Consider the following 26,711-nt stretch of genomic DNA (forward strand, 5'->3'; position numbering starts at 1 on the left):
CTGCTGTTTTAAGCTTGGCAACATGCTTTTGTCCATTTTTACAGATAACAGTATATCATACAATAGTCATGTGTACATGCAGACTGATAATCCATTAATAATCCAATTAATAGCTCAATCAGAATAGACTAGTCCAAGTGAGGCCATTTGGAATATGGTTTCTATCCTATTGAACGAGGCGGGTAATCCTGTAAATAATCTGTTAAATAGAAGAATAATAACCATGTAAACGTCTGTATCTGATTACATTCCCAATCTGAAGTTTAAGTCCGTTCTGATCATGTTCGTCACGTCATAGTGAAAGTCTATACCGTTCAACATGGCGGAGCAGAAACTGGTCTGAAGAGGAGACGAAGTTTATGCTCTGATCTTTAAAAGACGGCGGTGGGACGGACGTCCAGCTTATGTGTCTCAGAACACGACGTCTTCCTCTCGGCCTTCTTTGATCTGACAAAATTTGTAAATTGTTCAAAACACAAGCACGCCAGCTGAAACCTCAGGTAACACACTAAGTGGTTCTCTATGTATGCGTGTAATTTTGGATCGGATTACTTGTAGTGCGCAGGTAAATGGAGATTCTCCATCAGATTGTTCAGTAGAGTGAGAATATAAACACCACAGTCTTAATCTGTTAATCTCTGTAAACATAGCCAATGTTAAAAACAACAGAAGCAAGACTGAGATTTCTAACCAACCCTAGTTTGAGTGATGTAGTTGTTGACCTTGCATGATGCTAAATACCTGTTAGCTACATTAGCCTCGTAATTGATGTTATGAGCTTCCTTTCCTTAGCTACATTAGCTATCAGCGTTTTGTGAGGTCAATACTGATTATCTTTTAGCCCAATCAGCCGACGCCAGTTCCGAACATGGGCGGAGACAGAATAACTATACTACCCAGGCCAAAACACCAAATATGATTTAAATTGGTTTAAGAACCCTAAAACTGTAACAGCCTCATATGAAATATTCAGTTTTACAGCTTCATAGCCAAACTTCAACATGATAAGCCTTGAATCATTTTCAGTTAAATTTAAATACACAAATACAGGGAGATTCACTCGAAAAAGGCCCTGAATATTCTGTTGTAACTCCCGTTAGGATGAAGCAATCTGAACCAAAAAAATACACTGCATACCTTCACGTGTGTGTAATCGACTGCATTACATGCGATTCTGGAAGTAATGTCTGTTTTCTGCCAGACACATGAAGGGGTTCGGGGCTATGCACCCGGATGTTGCAAACAGAGGCTAAACATCGCAGCCGCTGTCCGGCGCCCACCTCATCGCTCCGACGCAGGGGCATCCCGGCTTGTTTGAAGCTCCATAACGCTACTGTCGGAAGAAAACCTCGTATCTCCATTTTTGTCATTTTTCAGTTTTTGACTTAATTTGAAAATACCCATAGTGCTATATGTTGTGTGTAAATTTCATAATGAATGGACCAAAAGAAATGAACCGAAATCACTTGTAAAAAATTCAGATTCCATTGACTTGCATTAAAAGTAAAGTAGGTTTTTTCCTTCTCCTGTAAAGTTAACATTTTGGAGATATGAGGTTTTCTTCCCACAGTACTGAGGAGCACATTGCACGTTGTTTCGTTCAGGCTGCTTTGTCCTAGCGAGAGTTAGTACAGAATATCCGGGGCCTCTTTCGAGTGAATCTCCCTTTAGCAAGTTAAACAAAGGATTGTTTCTAGGAGCTCATATGTGGGCAGTAGACATCCTGCGATCTCACACAGCGTCAATAGCAGATTTTTTTTATGAAGAGTACATTTAGGCTTTCTGGCACAGCAGTCTGTCAAAAATATTTGAAGCAGTGCTGAACAATCTTTTGCTGCTCACACTCAGAGAGGTCTTCAGCAGGACTAGGAAAGCCCTTATCGCTCTGCCAGCAATTCAGTGCCTGTGTACTCCGTGGAACGGCTGCCTCTGCTAGTTCCACAGCAGGAATGTGATCAGATTGTGGATTTCCTGCTCTTCTGTGTCTCCTGGAGTATTTAAGTGTATGTTAGACAAGGAGCCCATTTGTCACCTGCACTGTTTGGTATCTTGTTGTTGGCATCTTCATTAATTCTCACTGTACTCAGTTGGATGATGCACTATGCGTCATATCTTGTTAGCAGTGTTCAAATTTAAAATGCTGTTCACTTCCCTCACAAGTCATGTTAATGTTTCAGTCTTTGCAGATAAAACTGGCTTCATGCGAGACAGACATTGTAAAAAACTGTAAAATTTGGCTCACATATTTTGTATCGATTGGCTCTCGCTGTTAGCTAAATTAAAGGAAAATTGGCAGATTGTAGATCGACTGTTGGAACTGACAATCGGTCGATTTCGATCTAAAACCAGTTGATCTTTCCATCCCTAATATTAGCTATTCCACAACATTAGCCTTATGGCTCCAGTGCAAAACTTAAGAAGCAAACTTTGGGCACCAAACATGAGATGGAGGTTTCTGAGGATTGTCTGAATTTGTTTTACAGTCACTTTAAATGACATTGTGTTCTGTTTATGCTCTGCTCTGATGTCATTTTCCATGTCCTGCAGCTTCTTGGCATGGCATTCTCCATGACCCTGTACCAGCAGATCCACAGAGCGGGGAAGAAGTATGATGCCTAGAAGAGCTGCCAAGGTTTTACCTTGTTTAGGGGAAAAAAAACAACAAAAAAACTACAACTCCCAGAGCACCATTCTACTTCCTGCTTCTTTTCATTCCTGAAGAATTCTGATGAACTTACTTTCTGAAATCCTCTAACAGATTTTTTATACTGTACATTAAAAACATGCTAAAGAGCCGTTCTAGGGCTGAAGCGGCGTTTGAGGACTGTTTGGAGGAAGAAAAACACAAATGAAAGGAATTTTAGAGAAGAGAAGATGGCCTTTGAAGCACAGGAGGATTCCATCAGCCGTCGAGGTTTTTCTGCTTGTATTAAAATATTCTCTTGAACTTTAAAATGACGTACTAAGATAGAAGAGTTTCCGGCTGACGCAGACGCCTGTCTGTCTGGACGCGAATGTACCAAACACACACATCCTGACTTTTTCTTTCTCTCTCGACACAAAACTTTGCAAACTTTGCTCATATATTTGCCCATAAAGCATGTTTTACACAAGCTAACTGTACAGATGCGCATTTGTTCACTTGACCTATGTATCCTATAAATATTGCTGTTTATCATAAGCGCTGGGTGTTGGTTTGTTTGTCCGTGTGCTTATGTCATGAGTGGGCAGAGAGGGGGCTGCTGCATGGACTGACAATCGTTTTGCCTCGGGCCTCTGCTGACCACTGACTCGTCTCTCTCTGCCGTCTCTCTCCGCGGCTCTTTTGTTCTGCCGCTCACTGATCTTTTCAAAGTGCACCTTCCCTGCTGGGGCCAGCGAGCCGGCCCAGCGCAGTCATTTGGAAAAGAGCGAGGTAGGACAGATCGTGAGAGGCTTGGTGGAGAGACAGAGAGATGGAGAGATCGATAAAGCGCTGTCTTCAAAGGAGACATGAACAAACAGAATGGCACTTCAAGGGGTTTTATTGGAAAGAGCCTCATAAGTTCATATAGCATAAACACATTGAAATTTAGACTACTTATTGACCGCTAACTGTCCCCGGTGAGCTCCTGATTGTTCCTGGCGTACTTTATTCCTCAAGTCGGTATCTGATACCGTTCAAAGTCACGGCCTCCCCCCGGAGCAAAACGATTTGTTTTCTGTTTCTTTCACTGATAATTCCTCCTTTGCTGCCTGCTCCTGAGCTTTGGATGGCTTTGTCAATTGTCTGAAGTAAACCTGGTCAATATGTAGTTATAAAGAGATCCATCTAGAGAAAGGCTTCCAGTGAAACTTGTGGGAAGTATTAATAGTTTGGATTCTCACAAATGAGAATTATTGGGACACTTTTTCTGGATATACAAACAATAATGCCTGGTTTAATATTTAAAAATAAAACTCATGATTTTAAATGATTTTTAGCAACATTTTCCAAATTAAGTGATAAAATTCTCATCACCGCAACAGTAAGATTGAAAGATAAATCTGTAAATGATCATTTTTCCTAACTTTTTTCATGTGTACACTCTTGCCAGACAAAAAATTTTAAAGCGAGTTATAAACATTTATATTTTACAAAATACAGTATTTTAGTATTGCGGTAATGATTTAATGTCATTACTGCAACACCCATTGATGTTTTTCTTTAGACACAAAACTTTCTGTAGTTTTGCTTCACTTCAACTCAACACAGAAACGTAAAACAAACTCGTTTTTTCTCATAAAAAAAAACAAAAACGATCAGTATCAGTAATGAGAAACGGATATATGGACACAAAGCGCAAATGAGATCCTTTAAAATAGAGAACTTAATATTTAGCTTGCTGTAACACTGATCTACTAAATCATACAAATATTATTTGTCTGCACAATGATTATGGCTCTCAAACATTAATGGATATGGACTGAGGCTCTTTCATTAAGGCGACCCTTTCAGCAGTAATGTGAGGACCAAAAATGGGAAAGAGACTCAAGCTTTTCAAAACTGCACATACTGTACTGACAGGATCTGCCCGTTTGCTACGCTCTGCTTTTCGCTTCTCTTGACTGACATCCTGTACTGACAGGATCCTTCCTAAATACAGTTTGTGGTCCCAGTCCTCCGTCCACCTCTGTTCTAAATGGACGAAAGGCTGGAAAGGCTTTTCGTTTTTCTAGTGTTTACAACTGATCCACTAAACCAATTTCAAAGAGTGACAGCCTGCAGTCAGAAGGTCAGTGAATACTTATCCATTACTTAAACATTCGACTCTCAGGCCCAATCCCATTTCACCCCTCGCCCCTACCACTTAGCCCTTACTCCTCTGTTTTGTGCGTTCACATCTAGGGGTAGGGTGTCCCAATTGTTGTTGAGATAGAGGGGTAGGGTGAAGTGTTGGGGCTACTTGGCCCTCCAAACGGAGGTTTTTCAGAGGCAAAACACTCCAAACGGAGTGTTATAAGAAAAAAAAAAAGAAAAGAAAAAGCAAAATGGCTGCACAAACGACCAAAGAAACCCACAAATGTGAGAATTTTCTGTTAAAAGAAACTACGATAACCAGCGTATTATCTTAGTTTAATGTTGTTTCAATGTAATATGTTCCTTTTCTTCATAACAGCCATAAAAATTTCTTGTAGTATGCTAATGTCTCATTAGCTAGTTAGCTAAATTTCCCATTCCACCTTAAATGGTGCAGCCTCAGGCGTCAGAACTGCTGCTCCATTTAAGGTGGAACATTAAATTAGAACAAGAAGCTGGCAAATAGCTGACTTCAGCCTCATGTCCACGAAGAATTATGGGTGGGCGATAATAAACAACTGTCATATGATCAGAGAACTTCCAGAGAGGAGAATTACCACTCTGTGATGTCTTCCGGGTTTCTCAAACGCTAGAGGGCGCTCCTGAGCGAGTCCAAAACAAACGGGTTAAGATGGAGAGTTAAAGCAAAATCATAGTTTATAATTGCTTAAACATTTTTAATGTAAAATAATACATTTATTTCCTGAACACAGAACAGCATAAAACATTTTAACACCGCTGTTATATTTTTAAGAGCTTTAAACTCGAGTTACAGGAGTTTAAAACGGTGTCTCATGTACGTCTATGACGTCAGTGAGTGTGAACAGCCAATGAGCTGCTCCGCTCACCAACCAATCAACATTCAGTAGCAGTAATGCTAGTGTCCTACTGCCCAAAGCCCATTTGCTGTAGAAAATAGTAAATATATTGGTAAGTTTTCTTTGCTTTTTTTAGTGAAATACATCCTACAGGAAAGTTCTGGGCGAGTGATTAGAAACTGTTTTAACTTTTCGTTTATAGCCGTTGAGCTCCATTCACTCCCATTCATTGAGGACTCGCTCGCTGGCGCCCTCTGCTGTTTTGCAGTTTTGTTTTTGATAAAACGGCATGAAATGGGAAGTGGCCAGGCTCCTCATAACCCAGCTTTAATATGATACCCTAAATGTAACTAAAGCCCAGCAGTGAGGAGGTGAACTTTACCCTCCTCTGCTATCACTGCAGACTGGCAGGGTCGCCTACAGAGCAGCGCTAGTAGCTGTTAATGAAGTGATGCTCTTTTTTATTTGAGGGTCCCATTTCATAGGGAAGATTTCCACTACTATTCCTTGTAACTCAGTGCCACTGGGGCAAGGTGACGCTCGAAAACAAGGGGTAGGGGTAAAAATAAGAAATGGGATTGGGCCTTAGTTGTAAAGACGGTGCTGGAAGTTAAGAGCATGGACAGTTAGTAGAGTGTAAAGCGCTCTGAAAGTTTATTAAAGCATTAGCAGTTTTCAGGGAGGAGGAAACAAAAAACAATTAGAAATATTTTCAACAAGAACTCTTTACAGCTCAAAATACACAACAATACAAAATAGAAAATAGAAAACAGTACTGGCTCTTGTCCTCCACAGTATCCATGGTAACAGGAGAGGGGTGGGGCTGTGGGAGAGGGCGGGGCCTGCAGGGGACTAGCGCTGCCTCTGCCGCTCTCTGTTGGCCGAATCCTGAATGTGGTCTATGAGTGAGAGAACGAAACACTGGAAGAAGTTTTTTTCCATCACTCAGCCGATTATAGTCATTCTTTCGCATGCGTTAGTTGGAGGTTCTGCAGTGCTGGTCAGCTGTGCTGCCCCTTATTTACACACAAATAAAATGACCTGGAATCTGGAAAAGAAAGATAAATGACAGGTGTGAAGAGGAATGAAAGCTAGTTTTGTTTGTGTGATGCCGTCATTCCACTGACGCATTCAGCTCAAGAGCTCTGACTGCCTTAAACCTGAAAAAGGGACAGCAGTGTCTGGCTTTGCAGGTTGTTAAAATGGGATTTAGGGAGGTAAATTATTGCACAGATTTGTTTCAGATAATCTGATTTAAATCTGTGCCACCATGCATAAAACTAAAGAGGACGCTTTCATTTTTTTGGCAGACTCCTACAGCTGTTTCCTTGACATAATGCAGGGTATTCTGTTGAGTTCTGTGATAAAGGTGGGTCAGGGTTGTCTTGTCAGTGCTCATCAGTGGATTATGTGTATATCACTGCGGTCGGGACAAAACTTTGATTCTCCTTTATGTCGTTTTTCAGTTTTTGACATAATTTGAAAATGACTGTTTCTCTTTACATCGTGTGTAAATTTTATGATGAATGGAACAAAAGAAACGGCCCAGAATGACCAGGAAAAAAGTCTGATTACACTGACTTACATTAAAAGTAAAGCATGTTTTTTGTGTCTTCTGTAAAGTTCTCATTTTGGACATATGGGGTTTGTCCTGACAGCAGTGATATCCTTTTATCCTCTTGAATAAAGGGTGTTGTGTAGGCTACTTCGATGCTTCAGTGAAACAACTGTTTGCAGTTATGCTTGTGGCCTTGGTGTTTAAAGAAACAGTCTAAGATTTTTTCCTCAGAACACAGTTTTATAGGGTTTTTACGGAGCCCCTAAGGGGCCGTGGTTAAAAAAAAAAAGTTAATGACATAGCATTCCCTCGCAAATGTTTTGCATTACGATGCACTGGTTTGCATTCACTTGAAAAAGCTCACAGGTATGGAGTAGCCTATTGAATTTTACATTGATCTTGGATTAAAACAAAGACGTGTCGCTTCTCAAAATCAAACATGATTCTGCTGTTAGTGACTCAAACTGAGACTGAGATCGAGTTTCTTCGTACAGTAACAGCTACATTTACAGAGACTGTAGACAACAACTGCTGAATAAACTCAGCGCAGACTGGTGAAACTGGGAAAACAGCTTTTAACATTAGCTATACTAAAAAACAAAGCTCTAAGGCAGTGTCGTTGGGCACCTCTGGTCCTACGTTTGCTTGCTGTCTGACGGGCATATATTATGAGAGGGAACGCAATGTCATTAACTTTTTTTTTTTTTTTACCACGGCCCCTTAGGGACTCAATAGTTTTTTGTTTGGTTTTGTGAAAATATGCTTTTTGAGCAAAAATTACGTCTGGCTTCAAAACGATCTTGTACAATCGCAGTTACATAGTATTTTGCCTTGAATGCATGCATTTCACACCAACCATCAAAAAAAACTGGATACAATGTTTGAGGAAAAGAATATCAGACTATTTCTGTAACATACTTCATAAAAAGTGTGTATGCAAATGTATATATATATACACAGCAATTGATGCTTGAATTAAGGAGCAAAGTTCAGCTTGCAAAGGCTTCCCGCATTTAACATGTACATACGCTGCATTTGGAACCTAAGAGATATGTAAACAACTGAGACTTTTCTGAGGATTGTCCAAACTTCGTCAAAGCCGGTGGAGAATGAGTGCAGAGAGGTGGGAGAGCCCAGATGCCCCAGCAAGCAGAAGAGAGTCTCTGTCTCTTTCTCCCTCCCCTATGTGGAGTGCGTCCTCTTCCTGACCGCAGTGCACTATCCCCACACCCATCTCTCTGCCTGAGAGGACTTCAGCTGGACGGACTCGCTGCTCTCGCCTTCTCCCTGCTTCAGACAGAAACAGAGTCTTAGTGTTTTCTCATTAGGCAATATTTGTTGCTTTTATATTACAAAGCGTGTTTTATGTTGCTTGTGATCCTCATAGATTCCTCTTCCTTGTTCTTTATTAGACCTTATGTTGCTTTTACAGTCGTATGCAAAAGTTTCGATGCCCCAAATGACATATTTTGTTTTGTCTAAGTACGATTTTTTCAAATTTTCTGCATAATTAAATTGTTAAGATGTAAATAAAGTCATTCAGACTGGTTTGATGTGCAAAGCTCCAGTTTAGAGAACCTTACTGAGTCAGAATTGTTCACAGTGATGATGATACAAACCGAATGTCCAAAGCCTTTAGTTCCTCTAAAACACGTGTCAAACACAAGTCAAGCCCGTGGCACAATCCTATTCAGCCCACAAAATTATTTTAGTTTTCTATAAATATTAGCCCATTTCACACTACAGTTCCCAGCATGCACTGCAATGTAATGGGTGTTCCCACCCCCTCCCCAACAACGATCTATGGGACAGCATATACTGGGGTCTAGGTAAAGCAAATGGACAGTTTAAAAAAACCTACTGTACACTGGGGACATTTAAAGAGGTTTAACAGTTATCTGCATCTGATGTAGTCTACTGTTTCAAATAAAACGTTTTTTATTTCAAATTAATTTTTAATCATTCAAGTTATATGAACGATAATCCTATATGATTCTATTTTTAATGAATACTTATAATTTATTGTATTACTGTTTAACTTTATCACCTGTCTAAAGCACTTTGAGCTGCCACCAGCATTAAAGTCCTATATAAACAAAAAATATTTTTTTTATTATTGTTGTTATTATTATTATTAGTAGTAGCAGTAGCAGTAGTGTAGTATTCAGTGCCTGTTTTTTGCTGTTGTAGTTTTGGCATATTTTGAACAATGGCCAGTTGGGTTCACAGCAATATGTTAAGTAAAAATAAATAAAAACACAGCTGCCCCTGGATTTGTTGCGAGTTTTTAATATGGCCCTTTTAGTGGTTGACTTTGACACCCTGCTCTAAAAGCTACCTCACAGAAAGATGTTTTATATGGTTATAAATAAGATACCTGATGCCTGAGATTACTGTTTTGAAACAAGTAGGTCTTCTGAATAAAAGCTGTACTTTTATATTAATTTCTACTTTTCTAAGTGAAAATAAGTTAACACATTCTGCACATTTCAATGTACTGTTGCTATTTATTTGCTGAAATTAACATATTGGAAAAATAAAATATAAAATGTGCTATAACTTTTGTATGGGACACATTTTATTTTTTTTTTCCCAAATAAGTTAAACTCAGTAGGAGTAGGAGAATAGAAGTTGTGCACTAAAATTGGCAGAAAAATGTCACATTTAAGTTTAAGAGGACTTATTTTCGCTAAGAAAAGCAACAAAACGTCATTCGGCCAGTGGTGTTCACATATATTACCTTACTAGCTCAGTATAGAGATGTAACTACGCAAAAATGACAGAATTTTTGGTGACACTTTATTTTGAGCGGTCCTTTTTAGATTAATCAAACACTCAACAGACTCTCAGTAACATGTCAAAACATATGGTTAGGGTTAGGTTTTGGGTTGAGATTAAGGTTAGGGTTAGGATTAGGACCAGGGTTAGGGTTAGGTTTTGGGTTGAGGTTAGGTTTTGCGTAATGGAAGCAACATATTAACAACACATCTACTTAATGTAAGTAATGTATCAACAGAACATCTACAAGATATTTACTTCAGTGTATTCAGTTGCTTCATTACTGCTACTTCACTGATATGTTGTTGATGTGTTACTGATAATCTGTTAAGAGTTTATTAATCTACAAAGGACCACTCCAAATTAAACTCAAAGTAACTCAAAATTAATTTAACTGAATGTAATTGTGAATCCAGTTTACATGAACACTTACATGCACACTTGCAGATATTTGGACTGACCAGTTCTTCACTAGTATAAACAAAGCAAAGCAGTTTCAAACCTTGCTGGCAATGGCCTTCAGTTTGCCCAGTAGTGATGGAGTGTTTGAGTAAACGACATCGTCTTCATTCTCCTCTCCTTCTCCTTCTGCCAGAGCGCAACTGTCTGCTGCTGGCAACTCGCACTCCTTATTAGCCGACATGACGAGGCGGGAATACTTATACTCTAATCTAATACAGAGAGGCACAGAAAGTCGGTCATTTCGTCAGTTAGGATTACCACTAGACCTTCATTGACAGGTTACTCACCTCTTGTTTTTCTTCCAGAAGTAACATGTGAGAGAAATGAGGAGGACGGCCATAAATGCCCCACCTCCTATTCCAACCTTCAGCCATAGAGGGACTGCTTCACAGGGGGCGGAGCTCTTCTCAGGCAGCCACACCCCTTTAGTACAAAGCTTTGGCTCATTCCACACATATAGGGTGTCCTAGAGCAAAACGCCAAACATGCTTTAATGTAGGTTGCCATGAAAACTAAGCTTGGCTAGAATTGTGAACTAGTCCTTAAAAAATCAATGATTTCTGATTTCAGAATCAAGTTTATTCACCATACACTGTTAGAAATAATGTAAATGTGTCCTCAAAGGTACAACAGTGGTTTTAAGGTCCAGTTGTCCATTAAGTAAGTTTTTCCAAGTAAAAAAAAGTACATATTTGTATCTTTTCATAATGTAATGTTTTAAAAAAAACAGTAAAATAAAAAGCCTGGAGACGAGACGGGGTGTGTGGAGTCAGTACAACTTAGAACATATAATTTCAGTGGATTATAGTACAATTATGTTCCCTGACTAAAGGTACTTGGATGTACCCTTGAGGGTCCCACCCCAGAGACCAGAGGGGCACTGCAAAAGTTGCCTACCTGCATGCCTCCCTTGCACGCTCCCTCTATTGAGTGGTAATCTGCCTCAGTGCAGATTGGACAGGCGCTGGAACTCTCCCACAGAAAATAAAACATGCAGCCATCACAGGTCCCTGCAGGACACTTACTGAACACACACACAAACACATATTTATAGTTTAGTATGCATATCACATACTGCATAGGAGCAAGCTTACACTAAAACATACACACATGCACACCTTGATACAGTGAGCTCTCCACGCTCTCCTTTCTCAGGGTTGCAGCGCAGGGTAATGACCGCACTGCGGCCGTGCTCACATGATGCTGTGATTCGGGGAGAGCTTGAACAGAAGAAAAAACATCCTCAAAATAAAGATAAAGCAATCACCGGCACACGCCTTCCTCACATACATTAAAACTAGTAGTGGGCGATTCATCGGTTCTACAGGTTCATCTGGTATACCGGCTGAAATTCTTCCTCAGATATGAGTTTTGGCATAACTGTTATACTGCTATACTACAAATAAGTGCAGATAACGCCTCATACAAACAGTGCAACAATGCTAATGTTACCTCATTTAGCTGAATATCTGATGTTTCAGTCATGAAACTGAAAATGCAGGAGTTCACTTGGGTTTCGAGGCAGCAGACATACAGGAATAGCTGGTCATTTGTAGTTAGCCTTAGCTTAACATGGCCGTCATGTGCCAGAATGTAACTGCTGTTCCACTTAAGGTGGAAAGGAAAATTTTTAAAAAGCTGCCAAATAAGAGACCAAATTCAGCCCTGGGGAAATTACGTTTAGCACTGTTTTCCAGGTCCATAGAGTTAATAATAGAAAGCAATATTGACATAGAGTTATCTACATAGTTTTGTTTTTACTATTTTGCATGATAAAAATATCCAAGATTTACTTTGTTTTTTTTTTGTTTGTTTGTTTGTGTTGTTTTTTTTAAGTAAAGGGACATCCCAGAATAATAAAGAACTGTTAACCTACAAAAATAGGTTTACTTAAGCATCTAACATTGTTTTATTTAAAAGTACATATATACCATGATATATACTGAAACCATCAGAAATTTTAATTATAACATGCTATACATTTTTTTCACACACACACACACGTTATCTAAGCCGCTTATCCTTCTGGGTTGCAGGGGGTGCCGGAGCCTATACCAGTGGTCATTGGGCGAAAGGCATGAAACACCCCAGACAGGTCGCCAGTCCATCGCAGGGCACACTGTACCCTAAACACCCTCTTTAGAAAGTTCTCTGTTTACTTACCGATAGAAGAAGTTGATGTCTGGAAGTTTCCGTGAGGTTTCCGGGAAGAGGTCCGGCCTAACGCTCACTCCATCCAGAGTGCTTTCCACTGTGGCTCCTGAGAGAAAGAGAGAGAGAGAGAGAGAGAAAGAAAGAGAGAGACTGTATTGGTGTAAAAGAAGAGGCTCAGATTATGTCAGATTAGAAACGCTTAAGGCCGTCGCAACAGGCTGTCCTGATAGCTGTGGAGCGAGGCCTGGATCAGTGGCCTGCTCATCTCATACAATCTGACTGATGGAGTCCAGCAGTTTGTTCAGATATGTTCAGAAATCAGGTTGCAAACAATGCTATTTAATATAATCATTAAGACCCTCACAGCAGGTGGTTTATATTATATACCCCATGTGTCAAACACGTCAAGTCAGGCCTGTGGCACAAGCCTATTCGGCCCGCAAACTTATTTTAATGTTCTGTTACCATTAGCCCATTTCACCATGAGCTGCACTACAGTTCCCAGCACACACTGCAACATAATGTGTGCTCCAACCCCCTTCCCAACAACGATCTATGGGACAGCACCACAAAATAAAAAAATAAAAAATAAGACGCCAGGTGTCTAGTTCAAGCGATTGGGGACTTAACAGGTTTAACAGTGATCTGCAGCTAAATTTGCCTGTTCTTTTATATGAATCAATTTGTTTTTATTTAAAATTATTTTTTAATTCTTCAGGTATTCAGTGGCTATTTTTTACCATTGTAGTTAAAATAAAAAAATAAAATAAAAACACAGCTGGCCCACAGATTTGTTGAGATTTTTTTATATGGCCCCTTTAGTGGTTGAGTTTGACACCCCTGTTATATATGGATTATGGATCAATATTAATAAACAGTAGAGATGAAACTAGCAGCCAGTTGCAGGAAGAGCTACTGTAAAAAAGCACACATGCAAACGTCTCTAATTCTTTTAACATTTGTAAGGTGAAAAGAATCAAGTTCTACTGAAACTCCCTCAAACCATGCCCATAAATATTTAAGGGTCATGATCGTTCCAGATAAACACTATTAATATAATTTGGCACACCGATTTGAGCCCTGTAAGGTACAGAAACCATTAAATGATTCATTTTTCAACTTTAAAGTTTTTTTAAGTTTTTCTACGCACAGTGTGTCCACATATCTGCTTCTCCTTACCTACATGTAATTAGATTCATAATATCCAGCTTTATTTTAGATAAGTTTGCATTACTTTTAACTGTTGAATCCCTCTAATGTTTTTTCCTGTAAACTCTAAAGACGTAAACAAACTGTTATGTGGCACACATACAAGAAAAGCACCAATAGATATCAACATATTGCAAGATACACATGTTTTAATAATAAGCTTTAAAGCACTTAGTCTGACAACAGGATACAGATTATGAAATGTTATGTAGAAACACTGTTTACACCGTTTACACAGTTTAACTGTGTTGCAGTAATAAGATTTGGTCACTTAAGTTCCAAAATATTATTAAAAAACCTTTTTAATTTTAACTTTTATTGATTTTAAATCAATGAAATTATTTAATTATTTAATTATCATTTTTAATTATTCAGCCAGGCGTCGCTAAAAAAAAAAGTTTTATTCATTTAATTTTTTCTAAGTACAGTTCCAGTATTTGTCATGTTTATAAGAACATCCCTAATATTCAAAACAAAGAATTTCAAAAGTGACAGTATTATTACATTATTGACTGGTGGCTCGTCAAATAACGACTGACAATTTAAATAACGAGCTGTACGTCACAGAGCAGGTTTTAAAGCTGTAGCTGTCAGATATGCTAAACTGGGCTGCCACTCACCGAGGAAGGTATCGGCCAGACTGATGGACTGAGACGAGAGAGCCGTCCTGAAGCCCCGCCCATCTGCTGGGATGATGGTGGACTGGCAAACAAAAGTCTCCACATAATTGTTGAGGGCAGCTGACTCGCTCTGCAAGTCCTTACTGGACAAATCTGTGACGTTATCCGTACACACGGCCACCTTCCTCCCCTGCAGTGGAGAGAGACAGTGATCAGTACTGGGGGTAAAGGATAAGAACAGCTTAATCTCAATATTTTAAACTGTCAAGAAAATAACAGTGTGATATTATGATATACCAAATACAGCTGCTGTATTATATAAAGGTTTATAAGACATTTAAAGTTAATAATGCAAACATATATATTTATGTATTAATTACGTTAATAAACATGTTTTTGTTGAGACTATGAAAATCATAATGACGTCTATGTTTAATTTGCCTTGGGGATGGGGCTACTGGATTTTTTTCAGCTGTAAACAGTATCCACAGTATGATTAAGCTGCAGAACACTAGAGACAGTGTGTTATTGCGAATCACATCACGGCTGTGATTCGGTTGACCTCAAGTACTCTACTGCCTTTACAAAACAGTTCTGCAAAATAAAGAAAAAGTAAAGCAAAGAGGCCATTAACTGTTCATCAAATGTGCTTTAATACTGGGAAATCCTTTCTCCCAAAAACTAGTAGCCTTTTGTTTTGCAGACAGAGCCGTTAGTTTTTCTGTTACAGCTCCCAACCAAAAAGCTCACTCAGGATAAACGACAGATTCAGAATGTGATGTAGTCCGACAGTCACTCTCTTCTTGAGAATCTAACCAAATGCAGGTCAAGCATTATCTTATAGAAGTTATCTAGTGAACTCAGTTGTTTTATTATATGTGCTAAAGTACAAACTTAGTAACAGTTAGCTGCATAAAGCGAGTTGTTACTTGGCAAACGGTGTTCAGAAGAATGATTATAACAAATAACAGCAGAGTTTGGACACTTTAACCACTCAGACTGATGAAATGTGCATCACTGGACAATGTCACAACAGAGTATTCATTTTATTTGGTATACTACTCAGCCCGAGTGTGTGTGGGTATGTGTGTATGTGTGTGTGTGTGTATGTGTGTGTGTGTGTGTGTGTGTATGTGTGTGTGTGTGTATGTGTGTGTCTTTTTAAAAGATTTCCTGTATTTCTCAACTCCAAAACTTTGGACAGGTTGCGTGAGGGAAAATATATATTTTATTTAAAAAACTAAATTAATCAAAAGATTTTTACTGAGATCTTCCCTGAAGTTAAGATGTAGGATTACTAATATTAGCCATAGTAATAATAAAGTAATTTCAGTGGTAAATCCCCATAGTGTTATTAATCCAGTAGGCTCTGTACAGTTGTAAGCACATGTTTGATCACTCCTGGTTAAATTACAGTTTCTGTTGATTTAAGAATAAATAGGTTACATCTAAGTGAACATGACACATGTTCTACAGGGAACATGCTTAAATATGACATTTTTCTGCAAATTGTACGGCACAATTTCTGTTTCCCTGCTGTTGGAATATACTGAAAAAATATAATAATATAACTTTTGCACAGGTGACATTTTATATTGTATACTTTATTTTGTTAAATTCAGCAAATAAATCATATCTGTGCATTAGAATGTGCAGAAGTGTGTTCTCTGTAGGGGATTTTAAACTTTTTTTTACTTACTTAGACAAAACATGTCATTTGTTTACCTCTACAGAAAAGACACATTTCACATGTGAATGAACACATGTGGGCTTTGCACACTTCCCATGATAAACACGTGTCATCATATGTGAATAAATGTGTGATCACATGCTGTTTCATGTCACATGTGATAACATATTATTCATGTGTGTAAACTTGTAAACACATGTTTTTTGCAGACTTCACATGTGAAATATATGTGACTTTTCTGTAAGAGCGACACCCAGATTTTTGCATACATGTGTAGGTAAGTCTGTAAGTACCTCTGGTCCACACAGGCTGATGTTGAACTGATGGTAGTATTTGGTTCCCTTGGAGGTGAAACTTGGTCCATTCATGATGGATCCCACTGAGCTTAAGGCACTGAGGTCGTAGGTCAGAGTTCGGTTCTGATCCGTGTGGGAGAAGGAGCAGTCGCTGAAACAGACAGAATGTTCCTGCAAACCAGAAACACAGACACACTGTATGTACACATATATATATAGAAATAAATTGATGTGCCAAAATTCATGGGACAGGAACTACTATCGTGTAGGACCCCTCTAGCCCAGCGAAGTGCAGCAACTCAACGTGGCATCGAATTCACAGTCGGACAGAAGATGTCTGGAGGGATGTTGGGCCATGCCATCTGGATAGCCACCCACAGCTCCGTGGTATTTGTGGGTGCAGGATCTTGGGTGCGAATGGACCTCTCCACCACATCCCATAATTGCTCGATTGGGACGAATGTGCAGGCCACACCATTCGTCGAAACTCTCCAGAATGCTCCTTAATCCAGTTCTGGACAACTTGGGCCCAATGGCACGGTGCTTTATCCTGCTGGAATATCCCATCACTGTGGGCGTACATGAAGTCCATGAAGCGCTGCAAATAGTCACCAAGCAGTGAAATGTAGCGGTCACCGGTCAATGCTATGTTTAGGCAGACCAGTGGACCCAAGCCATGTCATGAGAATGTACCACACACCTGTATGGAACCAGCCTGCACAGTGCCTTGTTAAAAACTGGGGTCCATGGCTTCATGGGGCTTCATGCACGTATCCTACCCTCAGCCCAAAACAATTGGTTCCATGACTCATCGGACCAGCCACATGTCCTCTAGGTTCCAGTGCAACCTCACAAGCTCAGGTGAGGCGGTGTGTCCGGTGTTGTGGTGTTAACAGAGGCACTCTGGTGAGTCTGCTGCTCTTATATCCCATGGAAGCTAAAGAACGCTGCACTGATCTGTGGGATATGCGTGTGGGGCCTCCTGCATTGAATGTGAATGTGATTTCTGAGTCGCTTGTCTGTTTGCATGGACAATTCTAGCCAGACGCTGCCAGTCACAATCTTTAAGCACCTGTGGGCGGCCACTGCGCTGTCCACTGTGGGTGGTAATGCCTTCTATAATATACTCCTAGTACACACGTGACACTATGGATCGAGGAATGTTAAATGCTCACACAACTTCAAAAATTCTGCTATCCCATGACTTTTGGCAGTCCTGTTAAAAAGTTTGAACACCACTGGTCAAATGACATTTTTTATGGACCACCTTTTATGTTTCATTTGGCCAGTATGTTACATTCAGTACATAAACAGTAATTGTGCACTGAAATGTGCAGAAGTGATTTCTCTGTAAAACATGTCAACTTATTTTCACTTTCAGTCAACAAAACATATCATTTGACCAGGGATGCCCAAACTTTTGAACACAACTGTATATACCTCATATTTTATATCACTTCTTTCTTTTTTTCTTATTCTTCTAACTGAGAGATATGCATAAGAATTCCTAAGGACATTGTCCAAATGGCAAAAAAAGATCTTATCTGAATTTACAGGTTCATATCTACTGCTACCGCTGCCTGGTCAGATTAGTGCACACGCATGTACCTTATTGCTCTTGCTGCCAGGGCCACATTGCTGGCAGGCCTCCTCGCCGTAGATGTGGTGTCCAGAGAGGAAGGTGTTGGGCGGGCACTCCTGACACTGGTTGGTGTCTTTGTCTATGAAGTGTCCGGCAGGGCAGGGCACACAGGACGAGCCGCTCTCCTGACTCACCAGCGCGCAGGCGTGGCAGGACGAGGCCGATCCGTCCAGAGCGTTTGTGACTGTGATGGAGTAGATCTTCACTATGTCATTCACATAGCGACGCACCTGATAGAGAGACAGAGAGGAAGAGAGAGGAGAGGATAGTCCATTAGTGAGGATGGGGAACTGAGAGTAGCTCACTAATAACTGCATGCTGAGGGCCCAATGTGCTAAGCCTTTAGTATCAGTTTCAGACACAAATCGTATGCATGTATGAAACTACTACAGGAACCAAAAAGTGCAGTTTATGTGCGTTTGAGGGAGGACCGTGTAAAATGTGGGAGGATTGTGCAGAAAATGGGTGGAAATACTGGAACACTGGAAGCACGGCTGATTAAAAATTTATCGATTTATTAAAGTTTGAGTGATTAGCAGGCGAGTTTTGCATGGTTTTTCCTCCCTCTTTTAAAACCAGACAAAAGCTTTGGGGTCTCAAAAAAGGAGGAGAAATTTCCTTTAACAATAGCAGCAGACATAGCAGCTAAACAGTCTCGAAGATGTTATTTGATGCTGAATATTCAGCATCAAATAACACGGTTTAAAATCTCAGATGAACAGAGGAACAGATGAATGTGTGTCAGAAGAGGCGGGGCCGTGAAACCTCTTTTATAAACACATACATCTCTACATCAGTGATCCTTCATTTTCTGTTTTGTCTCATGGTGGTTTATGGCTCCATTATTTCACTGTGCCTTTAAAACCCTGTGCCAGAGCAAACGCTGGTAGTAGGTGTTTTTGTGGGTGCATATTGCGGTCAAATCAATGCACGCAACACATTCTGTGCTGCGTACATCTGGCCCTGACACACTTCAGAGAAAAGAGAAGAATGGAGTGAATGGACTGAGAGGGAGAGAGAGAGAGAGAGAAAAAGAGAGAGAGAGTGAGAAAAGAGAGAGCGAGTGAAAGAGAGCAAAAGAAAGTGTGAGTGCACTGTGTATCAGCAGAGTGGCAGACAAAATGAAACTCTGAAAACAGGTCAGCTGTGTCTCTGGATAAAAGAAATTAAAATTGCAAATGTGCCACTTTTTCAAAATAGTGGTAAAAAAAGAAGGACCACTGATTGAAAGTATCACTTGCACACCTAAAGGCTTTTGTTGGACGCCTGCAGGTGTGTGTGTGTGTGTGTGTGTGTGTGTGTGTGTGTTAATGGTTACTTTGAAAGTGCTGAGCACATTTTTCCTTGTGTGGTGTTGATGTTATTGTTACTCAGCGGTCTGGTGGACCCACCACATTATTGTTGTTTTAAATCAATACAGCCATAACAATTTATGTAAAAATACCAGATGTTTAAAATATCACAAGTGTCCAGTGTAGGGTTCTCCTTTAGCAGCTGTAGCCAGTCAGCAGCCTGTCCATGTTGTCCACCCTCACCCACACATATACATACAAACACATACACACACACACACACACACACACACACACACACACATATATACAAACACATACACACAGACACACACACACTAACAGCAGGCCATGTAGGAGGGGAACAGAGTGAAGGACACAGCACCTCCACACTTTTATTCTCCACGGGTTCAGCCAACACCACGTGTAATATAAATGTGTGGGGGGTGAACAGAGTGAAGGCACTGAAAATGGGTTATTTAATACGTTCTTCACAGAAAATGAGCAAAGAAAAAATAATATAACAAATAACAATAATATTTTTTTTTTCTTTTTTTTTTTCTTTTTGTAAATGTAAATATTGAAAGTGGGTCCCAAAGACCCGAAAACCACACAAGGGTTAAAGCCATAAGTCTTGACAATAACTGTATTATCCTTGTAAAATCACCATATATAAATACAATAAAAGCAAATAAACATACATACAGTAGAAAGCAACAAGAATGTCTTATTTTCAAAAGAGAGATGATTTGTTGTCAGCTAGTTTGAAGAACAAAGTTTGGTTCCAGATTTCTCCGGTCGCCCCAGCATAACAGAGAGTGTTTAATTCTATCAGCAGCATAAATTATTTGATTTAATGATTGATCTAAACCAATCATTAGATGATTAATACAAATAATGGTGTGAGCAGAGGTTTGGAAACATTAAATAAGCATACTGACATACATAAAATCACTACTTACTGTACTGAAATTATTTATATTTATCGTAATATTGGTGTTTTTCTGAGCAAATAAATGCTTACTGTTCAGATAAATAGCTTTTTAATTTCTCAGGCACCCAAAAACTTTGCACAGCACTGTCCATATGATAAGTCTGTACTTACATCCGAAGGTTTGTTGGTGCGCTGGAAGGCCCACGTGTAAGAGACAGATGCGTTCTTAGTCATGATGTGTGTGTATGCTCGTCTGCTTTTGGTGCCTTCCCACGACTCCACCACGTTAGTGCTCTTCCTGTTCACATCCTGCAGTAAAAAAAACAGACAATCACACGTTACGATCACAGGGCGGAGGGAACTTTTTTCAGTTTTTCTCATAATTTGAAAATGCCTGTTGCCCTTTACATTGTGTATAAATTTCATGATGAATGGACCAAAAGAAATGGTCAAAAATTACTTGGAAAAAAGTCTGGTTCCATTGACTTACATTAAAAGTAAAGTATGTTTTTTCCTTCTCCTGTAAAGTTACCATTTTGGAGATACAAGGTTTTGTTCCGTCAACAGCGACACACACACACACACACACACATGGCTACTTCATTAGTTACACCTCCTTCTAGGTACACTCACTGTTAATTTTATCAGGTCCACTTACCGTCAGAGGTCAAGTCCATCTGTTTCTCTGCATAATTTGTTAGCCCTAACCTTGTACTCTGATTACTGAGGGCACATTTAGCTTCACCAAACAACGGCTGTCAATACAGACTTATCTGTTTTCATAACTGATCATCACACACAGCGTATCTTTCAGGTAAGATCATTACCGCAACACAATGGGGAGTTACGTTGCCTGGATATGACCAACTAATCAACTATTAATCTTATAACTTTAACCAAACGGCAGCTTATCAGCAACACTCACTAAACAACGAGGCGAACAAATATAAAGTGCGTATCAATTTCATGATGCACAATGAGCTTACCATCATAAAGTAGAGTTCACAGTCTGCGCTGCAGATGGTCTCAAAGACAAATGTAATTCTGCCAAACTCGCTGGCTGTCACCCCCGCTACAGACGTTGGGAGTCTGAGAAAGCGACAGTGAGAGAGGAGCAGTAAATGCATGTTGGTACAAGATGGGCCTGCAAACAACAGCAGCTGGGCTTCTAGCAATTTTGGTTCACACTGTGTGACTATGTACTTGGCCCATTTTACCCATTTAAAACATTTTAATGAGTTGCACTTCGCAAGGGCTTTGTTTAATCGTCAGACAAAGAAGATGCAGACTCACTTAAATCCAGGCACTCGTAGAGTCAGGATGAGATAATCGTTATCAGAACCTCCAATTCCGCTGCGGATGTGGTCCCCAGCTACCTCCCAGCCTGAACACGGACTCACAGTAATCAGCTACAGACCCACTAAAACATTTTCCTATTCAATCGCATTTTCGTCTCTGAGCTCAAGATTTCTTTTCTATATTTTATGTGTTGAAACTGTCTTGATTCTCCAATTAACTGGCTCAGGAAAGTATAAATGAATTCCAAAACAGAAGCATGGGCAAAGTAGTGGTTTATAGAACAGCACACCTGAGCTATAAATAATATTAAAAACCAAACTGCCTCATATAAAACCAAATATAGCACGTCTGGATATTCAACCCTCTCAGAATTGAAGTCTGACTCTAAGCACTAACTATAACTAAGTAAATGTTCCTGTTTTTCTACATAGCTACCGGGGTTTTACTGGTTAAATTTTAATATACTGTTTTGAACATTCATTTTTTAGCTTTTTTTTGCTACTGTATTAAAATCATTACTTGCTTTTTGCTAATATTTTAATATTCAGTACTGTTTTTGGCTCTGAGGTCAAGATTTGATTTTCTATATTTTATGAGTTAAACTGTTTTGATTCTCTAATTATGCTGTACAGGTTTGGCTCAGAAAAATATAAATGAATTTCAAAACAGAAGTTTGCAAAGTAGCTTATGCAAAGTCACAACTGAGCTATAAATAATACAAAAAACTGAACTAAAACCAAATATAGCATGTCTCAATACTCAGCCCACTCAGAATTGAAGTCTGACACTGAGCGCTAACTCTAACTAAGTAAATGTTCCCATTTTTCCACATTTCGTGGTTTCCAAGAAAGACAAAGAGAGATGCTGCCGGAAGCTACCGGGGGCTTTATTGGTTAAATATATTGTCAATATATTGTTTTGAACATTCATTTTTTTCACTACTACTACTGTACTAAAATCATTAAATCGTTAGAGTATTTCTTCTTACCATTCATGTCATCACATTTGGAGTTTCCCACATTGAAACAGGAAGTTTTCATATTTCTGGGTAAAACGTTCCACCACTTGTACTCGTACCCTAGTGATGGCTCTGTCCCTGCAGGGCACGCTTGGCACTCTGGACATAAACAGTAGGTTGGTCCATTACACAACAATTGCTAGCAGTACCTCCCAAATGTCCTCAATCAGCCAGTATGCGTTTGGAGTCTAACGCTTCTTTAGTTTAATACTGGAGATACAAAGTTAATGTTAATAAAAAGTAATGGAAGCTTGTAGCTACCACTTTAGCACTGATCAAACTGCTTACCTAAATCATTTCACACCTTATTACAACTTGTTAAGTAATCTCAAATAGCCTGCAGTTTCTGACACTGTATAATACGCCATTACCTATGAGAACAGACAAAACTAGGCTCTGTAGCTAAAAACAACACTAGGCTGCATCCTTAAGCCAGAATTCATCTCTATTTTTTTCCTTAAGAAGAACATCAGCCACAAAACAAGTCTTCTTTAATTGTTTACATCTGGGATGAAGGGAAAATTCTGTAAAAATGTTTTTTTTTTGCCAAACTAGTATTACAGTATCTAGTATTCTATTACAACTTTGCTGCAATGAATGCTCAACTGTACACTGAATTCTCCAGGCATTTTTGGATGATGTTTGCACAGAAAGAATGAAAGAAAAAACAAACCATCTATCCGTGCATCTTTGAACAAATCAGGTGTGTATAAACCATATAAAACATGCACCGCATGGATTAAACGTGTGTCAGCACCTGTGATGCCGTCGGAGAATGTCCCAGGTGGGCAGGGCAGGCAGGTGGAGGAGTTGTGTGTGTAGAACCCTGGGTTACAGGGTGGGCAGTCCTCCTTCTCTCCTGAAGGGGGCAGCGTTACTGCTCCATTGTCCTCCACACAGACCTTTGGCTCCACCCATCGATACAACACCTGCGTCTGAAATGACACGGCAGCATTGAAAACATCAGAGCACTGCTAAAGAATAAACCGGTTTTGTGTCCGTATTTGCTTATTAGTGCCATTTACCTTGCCGTTGCTGTCGCAGGCTGTGTGGATCTGAAAGTAATCTTTCTCTGAACATGGAGGCCTCTCCTTACACTCTGCCCAGCCTTCCTCTAAAACACAAGGACAGTGAAATATCACATACAGCACACTCTCCAGCAAGGATGCACTATGTAAACAAACGTGATAGAAGATTGACATGTAGACCACCTGGAAAGTTTTGCAAAAATTTCAGCATAATGTTTCACTACTATATTATTATTAGATTATTATATTACATTGTTTTTGAATAATACTGTGATTTAACTTCTTATTCTTCAGGGTATATTTTGGTTTGTCCATCTGAATTTTCATGACCAAATCGTAAGGCAAATTATTCAGTAACTGCATGAAATAAATGTAAATTTTTATTTTATTTATTTCTTTTTTTTGGTAAAAGTTCCCCTCAAATTAACAGAACATGTGTTTTATGATACACATATTGCTATATGCTTACAATTTACTGCTGAAAGCCAAAAATCTTAGACACTCTTTTATTCTATTTTTACAGAGCAGATCACTGAAGAGACGCCATCTGTTTATAGTTTACAGCCCAGATTTGTGGAAAAATGGGTCGACTTTCAGTAGACAAAAAAAGTTGTGAATTCAGCTTCTTTTATTATAAGGGATAAAAATTACATTACCCATCTATTTGACTGGAAAGAAGACAGTTACAGCTCTCATACGACCCCCACCTTCTAAATGTAGCTTATGAAATATGAAAGTTATGAAGAATATGACAAAGTGCGTTCTGGAACCACCGGTGGTCTCAAGGAGCTGAAGAGGTTAGATTGCAATTATTTTCAATAAATTAAGGCCCAGGCCTCAAAAGGCCAGCACATCCATTTTTTCTGGCTTGAAACTTGAGTACCTGAACCAGTGTTCTACCAGACTGCCAGTTAGTTGTGGTTGCGTTGTTGTGTTCACAGCACATGGGTATTTGCTCGCTTCTGATTGGTCCAACTCATCTATAGGCAGTTCACAAGCTGTATGTAATGGTTTAGATTCCCCCATGTTAAGATAATGTTATTGATAATGAAGGCTGTAAATAAAATTGAAGGTCTTGTGATTTGAAAACTGCACGCTTTCAAACTGCAATTTCAATATAAAAACAATCTTTGAGCTTTATTAAGCCATAGTACTTTGGTTACATATCAAAGTCTTCCTTGGCCTGGAGGCTGGTCTGCAGTCCAAATCTTAGCCACATGCTGAACGTTCCTTCCTTTGATCAAAGGACAGCTGCGGTGAACCAGGGGGAAGCACTGACACTATTTCAGTGACTGGCTTTCTCCAAAGAAGAGCGCAGAGAGAGGGGACTCAGAGCAGAGTCACTTTCAAGCTCAGGTGCACCAGATGGCCCACTTTTTTGTTCTAGCCCAACTCCCAACACATATTGATAAAGCAAATACGTGGACCATCTGGGTGAGCCCTGAGGACTGGTTTGAGAACCACTGCGCTAGATAGTTTTGGGAGTCATGTAAATTTGAGAGCATGCCAAATGAGGCTATGTTTTTTTTTGCTGGTGTCTATTTGTATGTTCTTGAGCTGCTGCTGGGTTTCCCAGTCAGAGTGACTCAGCCCCACCCAGGCTCATCACACTTGGTATGAAGAGCTTATGAGTTTCCTTTTTTTCCAAATTACTGTTAAAAGTAGGAATGGGCGATATAGTACCACACTACCTGAAGATATTTTTGTGATACTCAATATCACACCATATAGTACACGAGGCAAATAAATAAGATATAAAGCAGGACAAGCCAGACAAAAATCATAACAACAGACAGACAGTACATAAGGCAAACAGATAAAGTGAAAAGCAAGACGAGCTAAACATAAAAAGATAATGACAAACAGGCAGTATACTGAACAAATAAAATAAAAAAAAGTTTTTAGTTCTTCTGAGGCTTGATAAGTTGGAACTGAATGCACCAGTAATACATTTTTAAAACCGTTATCAAAACTATAGATACTACAATATTTATTCAACATTTCATATATTAAATTGCACTATATCTAATTAAAAAGGACAACTGTAATTGAATATGCTCCTAGTCTGTGTTCCTTAAGTAGTAATGATATCGACAACACGCTCAGAAAAGCGAATTGTGACATAATTTTTCATGATAGTAATAAAATATTGTCATATCGCCCACCCTTAGTTAAAAGCATATGTTTTAAATTTTGGTGGTTTAAACTTACTTTATTTTAAACTGTTATCCTATAGGGCAATTTAAAACAAACACCAGTACTGATGAGTGCTGACATCACAACCAGTGGATACAATGTGTGAAGTATGGTATCCCACCCCAGTTAGCACTTCTATCAGTTTTTTTTTTTTCAGTTTTACCTTTTTTGAAAAGTAAAAGAGCAAGATCTAATCAGCTATAGACAGGAACATGCTCACTATTATAAATGTTTTGAAAAGCAAAAGCTAGGTGTCCTCAAACCTGACTGCATTTTATGGTGGTTTTTTATGGTCAGCTTGATGTGCATGTGTGTGTGTACCTGAGTACTGGGCCTCTGGGCAGGGTGTGCACGAGCTGGCTCCTTTGTTGGAGTAGGTGTTCCTGGGACAGAGATCACAGGATGAGGAGCCTGGGGTTTTACTGAAGGTACCTGGTCTGCAAGGGAAACACTCAGACGTGTACGCCACACCTGCAAACACCACACACATAATTGACAGTAAATAATCTTAAGTCTCTTTTATTCATACCAACATCGCTTTGATAAATCGTAACACACATACTAAAGCCATTAAGGGAAATCAATTTTCAAGATCTAAACATAGTTTATATTGTTAAGACATAAACAAAGTCATTCAGACTGGTTTGATGTGAACTGCTCCGTTCTAGAGAAACTTACTGAGTCAGAAATGTTCACAGTGGTGGTGATAGGAACCAGACATGCCTCTAAAAACTCACAAACAGAACATGACATATTTTGCCTGATGCCCAAGAGGTTGTTTTGCCATAGATAGAAGATTGAAGATTTTGGCCTAAAACATATATATATGTTTATCTATTCATGACGGACAGATACATGCGGGGCATTGTAAAGCAAATGACCTTTGGCTCGTGCCTGT

The 26,711-nt window shown here is 39.4% G+C and overlaps 2 protein-coding genes across 4 annotated transcripts in view; one reads left to right on the plus strand and one right to left on the minus strand.

Moving 5' to 3' along the window:
* The window catches only part of tspan9b (tetraspanin 9b), a 54,016-nt gene extending 50,835 nt beyond the window's left edge, over window positions 1-3,181 (plus strand). For both annotated transcript variants that reach the window (XM_036563802.1, XM_036563801.1), the window contains one exon: window positions 2,548-3,181. In XM_036563802.1, coding sequence (XP_036419695.1) covers window positions 2,548-2,619 — 72 coding nt within the window. In that variant the 3' untranslated portion in view covers window positions 2,620-3,181. The remainder of the gene's footprint in view (window positions 1-2,547) is intronic.
* Window positions 3,182-8,099: 4,918 nt separating this feature from the next.
* elapor2 (endosome-lysosome associated apoptosis and autophagy regulator family member 2) overlaps window positions 8,100-26,711 on the minus strand; it is a 29,197-nt gene continuing 10,585 nt past the window's right edge. The window contains exons 7-22 of one of the 2 annotated variants that reach the window (XM_036563821.1): window positions 26,135-26,284; window positions 23,615-23,703; window positions 23,347-23,524; window positions 22,560-22,688; window positions 21,566-21,656; window positions 21,259-21,361; window positions 20,444-20,581; window positions 18,013-18,276; window positions 16,402-16,575; window positions 14,419-14,608; window positions 12,599-12,695; window positions 11,554-11,655; window positions 11,333-11,459; window positions 10,723-10,901; window positions 10,476-10,644; window positions 8,100-8,485 (exon numbers count right to left, since the gene is read on the minus strand). In XM_036563821.1, the coding sequence (XP_036419714.1) occupies window positions 8,414-8,485; window positions 10,476-10,644; window positions 10,723-10,901; window positions 11,333-11,459; window positions 11,554-11,655; window positions 12,599-12,695; window positions 14,419-14,608; window positions 16,402-16,575; window positions 18,013-18,276; window positions 20,444-20,581; window positions 21,259-21,361; window positions 21,566-21,656; window positions 22,560-22,688; window positions 23,347-23,524; window positions 23,615-23,703; window positions 26,135-26,284 (2,252 nt within the window). In that variant the 3' untranslated portion in view covers window positions 8,100-8,413. The remainder of the gene's footprint in view (window positions 8,486-10,475; window positions 10,645-10,722; window positions 10,902-11,332; window positions 11,460-11,553; window positions 11,656-12,598; window positions 12,696-14,418; window positions 14,609-16,401; window positions 16,576-18,012; window positions 18,277-20,443; window positions 20,582-21,258; window positions 21,362-21,565; window positions 21,657-22,559; window positions 22,689-23,346; window positions 23,525-23,614; window positions 23,704-26,134; window positions 26,285-26,711) is intronic. The other variant, XM_036563822.1, reaches the window with a different exon arrangement.

The sequence above is a fragment of the Colossoma macropomum genome, unplaced genomic scaffold (assembly GCF_904425465.1).
Source record: "Colossoma macropomum unplaced genomic scaffold, Colossoma_macropomum, whole genome shotgun sequence".
NCBI lineage: Eukaryota > Metazoa > Chordata > Actinopteri > Characiformes > Serrasalmidae > Colossoma > Colossoma macropomum.